General features: G+C 41.8%; 1 protein-coding gene across 1 annotated transcript in view; it reads left to right on the top strand.

Moving 5' to 3' along the window:
- kcnb1 (potassium voltage-gated channel, Shab-related subfamily, member 1) overlaps window positions 1-9,409 on the top strand; it is a 47,868-nt gene extending 38,459 nt beyond the window's left edge. The window contains exon 3 of the mRNA XM_015037099.1: window positions 1,087-9,409. Within this exon, the coding sequence (XP_014892585.1) occupies window positions 1,087-2,928 (1,842 nt within the window). The 3' untranslated portion in view covers window positions 2,929-9,409. The remainder of the gene's footprint in view (window positions 1-1,086) is intronic.
- The last annotated feature ends 125 nt before the right edge of the window (window positions 9,410-9,534 follow it).

Genomic DNA, 9,534 nt, shown 5'->3' with positions numbered 1-9,534 from the left:
TAAATTTCCATTTTTTCCCGGGGGGTCAAAATATAAAACCGCCCGTTAAAATATAAAAAAAAAAAAAAAAAAAAAAAAAAAAAAAAAAAAAAAAAAACCTATATATATAAACCGCACCGGGCTATAAGCCGCTGGTATCTCCGTCGCTCTCGGTTTTCCATAAGGACCCAGCAGAGGGCAGCAGAGGGAGAGTCCTAATAAATCTGCTATTAAGGACGCAGGCCTCCGTGTCCAAAGCCGAGCCGTGGTTTCGTACAGCAGCTCTACAGCCAGATTGATAACCTTCAACTTAAAACTTGCATCATATGAGTTTGAAAGCATTTCTCCGTCGTGCCTGCTGCTAGCATATGCTTGTTAGCACTTTCTTCTTTGATTTCCAATTTTGACTTCCAATGATTCACTTCTTGCTAAAGCGCCCCCCGGTGGTTGAAGAAAAATCCACAGAAAAGCCGCACCAGGGTTTAAGCGCATGGTTCAAAGCGAAGGAAAAAAGTAGCGGCTTATAGTCTGAAAAATACACTAGTTACTACCAGCTCTGCAAGTGATCAAATATCCAGCCAGAATTATGACTAAAATTGATAGCTATGAAAGCTGAGGCATATTTACTAAATATCAGTGGGATGTCTATATTCAAGTCTGCATGTATATTTTTTAGTCTGTGTGGATAAGAGAAAAGCTGCAAAAAAAGTAATTCCTCTTCAAAATGTTTGTGCATGAAGTGCATGTGAAATATCTATAATTTGTCCCTTTTGGATTTAATTGCATTGATATTATTTTCACTTGCTAAAAATAGTGCTACAAAAATATTTTCCAACTAAATTGGAAAATATTTACTCAAAAATGTAAGTATTTTTCATTCCCAACTCCAATCTGTGACACCAATACAACAAAGCATGACGCACCACCAGACTAATGATTCTCCCTAAACGATTGTACAACCTGTATTCCTTGGCACTGTTGACTATTTCCTTCCTTCTTACATTTGAAGTTCAATGGAATCCAAGCAAGAATAGTGTAAAATATCTCTTGAAAAACGTGTCATCTGTTTTCAGAACTCTCTAATTAATTTCTCCTCTTTTTTCTCAGATCCTTGCGATCATCTCCATCCTCTTCATTGTGCTGTCCACCATTGCCTTGTCTCTGAACACCCTCCCAGAGCTGCAGGACACCGACGAGTTTGGCCAGCCCACGGACAACCCACAGTTGGCTCATGTGGAAGCTGTTTGTATTGCCTGGTTCACCATGGAGTACCTGCTCCGCTTCCTCTCCTCTCCAAACAAATGGAAGTTCTTCAAAGGTCCCCTCAACATCATCGACCTGCTGGCCATCCTGCCCTACTACGTCACCATCTTCCTGACAGAGTCCAACAAGAGTGTGCTGCAGTTTCAGAACGTCCGCCGTGTGGTTCAGATATTCCGGATCATGCGGATCTTGCGAATCCTGAAGCTGGCCCGTCACTCCACAGGTCTTCAGTCTTTGGGCTTCACTCTCAGGAGGAGCTACAATGAGCTGGGCCTGCTTATCCTCTTTCTTGCCATGGGCATCATGATCTTCTCAAGTCTGGTGTTCTTTGCTGAGAAGGATGAAGAGGACACCAAGTTTAAAAGCATCCCTGCCTCCTTCTGGTGGGCTACCATTACTATGACCACAGTAGGTTATGGAGACATTTACCCAAAAACCCTGCTGGGAAAGATAGTCGGAGGTTTGTGCTGCATTGCAGGGGTCTTGGTGATCGCCTTACCTATTCCTATTATTGTAAATAACTTCTCAGAGTTTTACAAAGAACAGAAGAGGCAGGAGAAAGCCATCAAAAGGAGAGAGGCTCTGGAGAGGGCGAAGAGAAATGGTAGCATTGTCTCAATGAACATTAAGGATGCCTTTGGCCGTAGCGTGGAACTCATGGACGTCATGGTGGAAAAAACCGACGAGAGGAAGGAGAAGCTCCATGACAATCACGTGTCACCACACAGAGGAACACCCAGGATCAAGTCACCGCTGAACCCCAGTAGTCCCAGTAAGACTGCTGAGTCCAGCTTCCAAGAAAAGGAAAAACCAGCCAGCAGTCCTCAGCATCTCAGCGCACAGAAACTTGAGGAAATATACAACAACATGACAAAAGCACAGTCACAATCAAACTTCAACAGCAAGGAAAAAGCGTCACATTCGAAGTCAGCCAGGCAGAAAGCTGAGTTTGAGATGGGAAGCATCCTCCCCGAGGCCGTGACTGGCACAGCGGAGGGAGTGACAGACATGAAGAGCATCTCCAGCATCGACAGCTTCATCAGCTGCGGACCTGACTTTCCTGAGAGCTCCAGATTTTCACACAGCTCCGGGAGCAACATGCCTGGAAGGGTCAGCACCAACCCCAGCCTGGAGCCCACCCTGGAGAATGAGCATGAGGGATCGCATGGTGCCACCAGCCCCCAGTCAGACAAAAGCACCAAGCTCAAAAACGACAGCCCAAGAGCTCCGTCACTAAACAACCCAATGAAGGGGCGTTCACTTAAAGTTAGAGTCAGAGGCGGGGAGGACTCAGGGAAAGGAGGTCTCTCTGACAGCTCATCGATCCAAACCCCAGAGACATCTGTCTACACCACTGCCAGCAGCAGGACGCCCAGCAAGAGCCCCGAGAACTTACGGCCAAGCATCTTCACATTCCACGACTCATCTGTCAGCAAGTTCATCGACGCCGACACGGACGAGGAGGAGCACCTGCACGACAGTTCGACGGCCAACGTGACCCAAAGACTTTTGGAGAGACCCAGCCCCAGGTTTGCTCAGCTCTCTGGCTTTCAACAGGGTCCCAACCACATGGAGGGCCTCGCTAAGAAGCTGGGGAACAGCACCCTGCCGCTGGAAGGACAGGAAAACCACATTTCGCCAGAGCTGCGGCCGCTTCAGGGGGAGAAGCGTCAGTATAACTCTTAGAGTTGATTAAAAGGAACGGCTTGCACAGAGGATACAAAGAAGAGGAAGATATAAGGGATCGCAGACGAAAAGCTCAGAGACTTGTCTGGGAACAATTTGCAGGAAAACTGAAAGGACAAAAAGGCTTTTCCTACAAAATTACAACACCTGTGGATCACTGGAAATAGTGTTGTTATCTTCTCTAAAATGTTCCTGATGATAACAATCAGAAACGCCCTCAGAGTGGAAGAATAGGAGTTGTTGTTTTTTTTTTTTTTGCTATTTATACGAGCCCAGGTTATAATGCCATCATTAGACTAGCCGCAGGAGTCTAGTCTATAATTTTTATAACCTGTTTTCTGAGAACCCTGGATAAAATGTTAAAGCCACTGCAGCCAAAGCTGTCAAATCTTAGTGAAACATAAAGGGCATCAAAACAAGGCACAATAAGAGGAGATATTTTAAAATCCTCAATTGCAGTATGAAAGGAAGACATACATCTTCTCTCCCTACAGTGTATATTTATATACATTGTATGTTTCAAAGGCGGAGGGTGGAGAACATGTTCTTTCTTCCTACAACTTCCTTTAAAACTGGCCTTAGTTCATGTTGTCCTGTGTTTTACGTTTTGATGTTGAGGAGGAAAGCCTGAGGCAGGCTGAACGATAGCACATAAGTATCTCTGTGTGAGTGTGTGTGTGTGCGTGTGTGTGTGTGCAATAACTACCTTTCACTTATATTTATTATGTAGCAATAGTCGTCTTTCATCTTACGTCAGATCTTCGGCAGAGTGAAGTGTTTCGGTCTGTTTCTTTCAAACAGCTCAGCGTTTCTCCTGGGTTGGCATTTTTACTGCACAGATTAAACTGTGAGGTCACGTCCATCCTCGTCATTCATTGGTGGCGAGAGAGAAAACATCGTTTTGGAAATGTTGCACTCTTGTTTTTCTTGTTATGATCAGTGGCGGCTCTGGATATGGGAAATACGGCTTTCTACCCAGAATGATGCCTCACCAGGGGGCGCAATAGAGGAGCAAAAGCTGAAAAGTTACTTGTCTGTGGTGAAAACAGGTTTTATTTGGGACCCAGTGGCTCCCTGCGGTGTGCAGAGTGCAGGCATTGTAATAAAATATTGTTGTACATCATTATGATGCTAAAGTTGGTGTCTGAGTCTTAGCTCAAAATTCTGAACCGCCTTTTTACCCTTATGTGGATTATTCTTCGCTCAACAAATTTCTACACATACATTTTAAGATTTATGATGCACTTATAGCTACTTTTTTTTTTTTTGGTAAAAAAAAAAAAAAAAAAAAAAAAAAATTTTTATTGTTTTTTAAAATTAGGATCACATTAAGCTAAAATAAGCATAAAACCTTGTCAAACATGTAGTAGTTTATGTTAAATTGATTCCAGATGGTCTGTTTTTTTTTTTACTAAATGATGACCTTGGTGACCTGATGCATTTCTTCCACTCAGAGGAATGGGAGTGTGATTGGCTGTCAGCAGGGAGACAGAAGGAGCAGCTCCCCAGGAACCGCCACTGATTAAAACCTTTATTCTAAATGTCTGAGTGTGTCCTCAAGTTTGGGTTACATTTTTCCATCAGTCGTTTTTTTGTTTTTTGTTGTTTTTTGTTTTTTGTTTTGTTTTTTATTTAAGCTTCAAGCAGTTGTAGCGGATGAGGTGAACTTTGCATTAAGCGACAGGAGACAGCAGAGAAAAAAAAAAATCTGTTTTGTATGAGTGTAAATATTGTACATGCATCCGTGCGAAGCCAGACTCTACAACGACATTACGCATCACCTGTACAAAATTTTAAAAAGTAATTTATATTTTTAAGATATTTTCTAAAACAACTGACATGTTGTGGTAACCTCATAGTTATGCATCTGAAAGCACCGTATGTGCTGTATCTCGTCGAGGGAGTTGCTACTGTTAGACAACATTCTGCAGCACATAGATTTATATTTGCTACAGTCTCTCTGTACGCGCTTGTTGCAGTCTTTTTGTGCAATGTAAAGAACCAAAGAATTGTTCTTTCTGATGACATGTACAGACGGCTGTACATCCTGATGTTTTATCTCAAAATGTTGGAGCATTCCTTTAAAAAAGAAAAAAAAAACGTAATCAGAGTTATTTCAGGGAGCCGTATTTGCTCATGCGGGGCAAACATATAAGCAGGAGGAGGATATTCTGGGGTTCTAACAAAACAGCTTTGAAAAATAAGTTTCATTTTATGTTTCTTGGCAGGTTAATCGCTTTCAAAAGATAAAAGGGTGTGTATTGCCTGCACTTAGACACCAAATGTTCTGCATTTTGCTCTTTTCTTAAATGCACCTGATGACACCAAACCTGGTGCTCTCACACTAACTTAATTTAAAACATACAAACCTTATGATATATGTCTTGCAAGCATGAATCAAAGCAACTTTTTGCAGGAAACATACATTATAGTGGACCTATTTAATGTAGATGGTTTTCATTAGAGATACAAGTGCCAGCCGTGTTCATTGGAAAACCTGGTAAAGATGTGTAAAAGCCACTAATGGTCAGTTACAATTGCAGTAACATATTATCGCGCAAATGAAAACAGCTTTAATTTGAGGGCATTTATCCAGTACAGAAAAACATCACATACTGTAAAACCCTCTTTTTCACTTTTTCTTTTTCTGTAATATTTTAAAATCTGGGAGAATTTGCAGAGTATTTTGTTTAAAACATCCATCTAGCCTCTCTTATGCTCTCTGGAATGTTTTTTTTTTCTATTTCTTTAACAATTTTGTGTTAATCTAATCACATGTTTTGACTCACTATCACACTGAAGGAGCCAGTTGCAACCTATTTTCAGTTTTTCTGGCAGAGAAAATCTCCCTGGTGAGACAGAACCACTGAAAACAGCGGATCTGAAGTGATTCTGATTCAGTTTTTGCAGTGGTGAAAGGTTTTAATGTGTGTGCAGGACAACAGCAGCTGCAGAAAAGAGGAAGTGAACCTGCCGCCGAGGCCATGTGGGGGACGGCTTCCGTAAATGCTCTAACTTTAACACTGATCTAAAATTCCTACACTTAAGGATGACAATACTTTTACATTTTAAGCAAAGAAAAACTATATCTAATTGTGATCTGATACGAGAGGTTTGTTCTTTTCCTTGTGTTTGAGCTTGGTTTCTTCATAAATACATCTCTGGAAATAACAACCAATTTGTCCTGTTGCTTCAAAGTTCAGCAAATGAAACTTGACCTCCTCTCCCAGATTCTTCCACACTTTTATTGCAACGCTGGCAGCGGCGGTAATGTTCTTAACTCGAAGAGGGCCGCCAAATCAAATTCTGCTTTATGACCTGTACAACCAGCCACGGTTCAATTCTTCCAAAATTGTCAGTGTGAGATTTTGCTGCAGGGATAAAATATGAATTTATTCTCAGGCTTTTTTTAACATCTTCACCAGGAGTCCCAACAAATATGTCTGGCACTGTGGTATGAGTTAGATATTTCTGTGCCTTTGCTTTTAATATCACCCTGCATTCTGAATATGCCCTAATGGAGTCTGAATAACGAGCAAATAAACACAAAAAGGACAGAGTACTCATCCTGTGGAGCTTTTATGTTTGTTTCTTTTTTTAAACTCTAATGTCTCTCTCTCTCATGCACCAAACATTTGGATGGAAAAAGTCCAGAAACACGAGCAGGTGCCGGCTCACTCTCGGCAGACTGAACGGTTTCCATGGTGAGGGGCTGAGATGACTGGATGGCTCACATTTGATGCACGCATGTAGCCTAATTTACTCGAGGACGGTTACAGACTTGATCTTAATCAGTTCCTTTATTCATCTCAGTTGTGTCTTCAGTTCAGGGGAAGAAGCAGAAAACTGGATTGTGGGTCTTTCAGTCAGACTGTCCACATCGTCACTTTTATGTCACTCGGTTGCTTTCGCGGAAACATGCACCCGTCTCCGCAAATCACAAAAGAGCAGACGGAGCGTGGCCACACGGACCTGGGTGTGACCCGCTGCTTCAGGGATGGATGTTGATGAAGAAGACTTCAGCCACCTTGTTCCTGAAGGGAGGGAGGGAGTGTGAAATGTGAACAGAGCGGGAACAAGGAGTGTGCGACAGACGGACCGAGCTCCAGAGTTATCAGCTTGATTTAAACTGACATCCTGAATGACGGCTGGAGCGCTCTGCTTCCCAAAGTCATGGCTAACTTCTGCTTTGAAAAGGACTCACCATAGCTTCAACTTTTCACCTTTTGTCTCATGACAAACACAAACGTACTGGGATTCTATGTGAATCTTAAAGCGCATAAGTGTGAAGTCGACAGCAAGATGTGCATTTTTAAAGCTTTTGCCCGTGTTTAGCTTTCATCATTACTCCCTAAATAAAATACAGTGCAACAACTAACCTACAAATTCACCTAATCAGTAAATTAAGTCCACCTGTGTGTAATGTAATCCTAGTATAAACTGCACATATTATGTGAAGGCCTCAGAGGTTTGTTAAAGAAAAAAAAAAAAGGTGAACAAACAGCATAATGATGACCAAAACAAAATTGATGGTGAAATGGTTCAAACCATAGTTAGGTTAAAGCAATATCCTGAGCTTTGAGCTTTAAACATCACACAGACCTCTGTTCAATCCAGATGTATGGAGATATGTCCTTCCACCTGACCGAATGACGTAAAGAGACAAGAAGCCAAGCGGACCGTGGGAACTCGGATCAAAGTCTTGCTGGAATAAAACTATAAGAAGTTCCATTTAAAATCTCACCCATGTTGAGGCCACATCAAACATCTGGAAGACGTTTCTCTAATAATCCAAAACTCAAACAGAGCAGTATTTGTTTCAGAGGACTGACGTTGCACATCGACAGAAAAACCTGCTTGAAGGAAGCAAAAGATTTTGACAATGAGATGGAGGTTCACCTTCTAGCACGAAAAAGTCCAGCCAGAGATAAAGTATGATTGTTTATATCAAACTATATTCATGTGTTAGAATAGCCCAGTTCTGTCAAATTCAAATGAGAATCTGAAAACGGATCTTCACAGATGTTCTCCACCCAGTGTCATCAGGCTTCAGCTTGCAACTTTAACTGCAGTGAAATGGCTCTTCTAAAAGCATCTAAAGCATTTTTTTAATCCATATGTCATTTTCCCTCCACTTCACATTTATGCACCGTTTTCTGTGGGGAATACATTTAGGATTGTGGCTGTAATATGACAAATTGTGTAAAAGTTTTAAGGGTTGTGACTTCTTTCAAATTGCAAGGTGCACTAACTTCTACTGAGCTCTGCTCGTGCTTGACAACGATGCAATCTTAAAAACAAAAAACTGAGCTCCGTCAGAGCCAGGACACGAGCAAGGCTCTCGTGGGTCTGTGTGTGCGAGTCCTAGTTCTGTTTTGTTTTGTTTTCCCCTCATGACGGCGCAAAGGCAGGCTGCAGCATCCTTTTGAGGATGAGTTCGCATCTCTAATTCTATAAATATCCCCTTGGCTACGCACAGGGTTTGGTCCTACAGGAAGGGCTTGGTTACAGCAGCGTTGTCATGCATTTCAGAAGAACACATTTTGTAACAAAATACTCCAGAAACGGATGGAGAAAAAAAAAAAACAGTGGAGCTTATTGGGAACTGCGGAGTCACTGGTGTGTGGGCTTTTTTTTTTTTTTTCTTCCTTTGTCAGTCCAGTCTTTAGCAATGCATGGTAATGGAATAAAAATGTCAAACTGACAAATGGTTGTATGACCTTCTCTACAAGAGAGGTGTTGGAGACAGAAGAGAGGAGCAGATAGAAAACGGGGAGGTGTGCAACACGCTGAAGGATCAGGGTTCATTAGCATTCATCACAGTCAGACATGCAGTAAATCCCTAAAAACGAGCCTCTAATTGTCGCCGAATCTCTTGCAAAATAAGCCATAGCAAATTTAGCAGATGCGGCTCCTTTCTGTGTTGGATGAATGGTAAATATTTTCCTCATAGCTTTTTGTATTTTCTGAATTGCACTTTGTTGGATTGTCTGAAGGAAGTCCTCTGTTGTCTTGTATTAATTGAAATATTGATATAGAACACATTTTGGGTTCAACTACTGTCTAACAACACACACACACACACACACACACACACACACACACACACACACACACACACACAAAAGACTTCAAAGAACGAGGTTGTCACATTCAAAAACAGACAAATTATTCTTGAATCATCCCGCTCCTTCAGGGAAACAATCAGTCTTCTTGAAGGTACGTGGTTCTCTGTGTGCTGCCCTCATGATGTGGTTGAGAGAAAATGTTTTGTAAAAGTTTCAGACTTTGTACTTGTTGAGTTTGTAGAAGAATATGTTTTTTTGTTTTTGTTCTTTTGCTTTCCCTGTTTTCCTCAACACATGTAGCGCTATATGACACAAAGTACATGTAAATATAATCAGAAAAGCTGTAGGAAAACGATTTTCAAGCCTATTTCTTCTTTTACCGACTGATGCTTAATAAAAGACGATAAACTAGCCGTGGAGTCTCGTTGTTTCCACAGAAATGTCTCACGTCTAATGATGACACGCAGAGCGCCAGCTGCTGCGGGCCAAACAGATCCGAGTTTATGGGAATCTTACCCGACAGCGACCTCTGGTGGTT

Source organism: Poecilia latipinna, unplaced genomic scaffold (genome assembly GCF_001443285.1).
Source record: "Poecilia latipinna isolate Pla-1442-1.1 unplaced genomic scaffold, P_latipinna-1.0 Scaffold24, whole genome shotgun sequence".
NCBI classification, from domain to species: Eukaryota; Metazoa; Chordata; class Actinopteri; order Cyprinodontiformes; family Poeciliidae; genus Poecilia; species Poecilia latipinna.
Note: the sequence above shows the minus strand (reverse complement) of the source record. Positions and strands in the feature narration are given on the sequence as shown.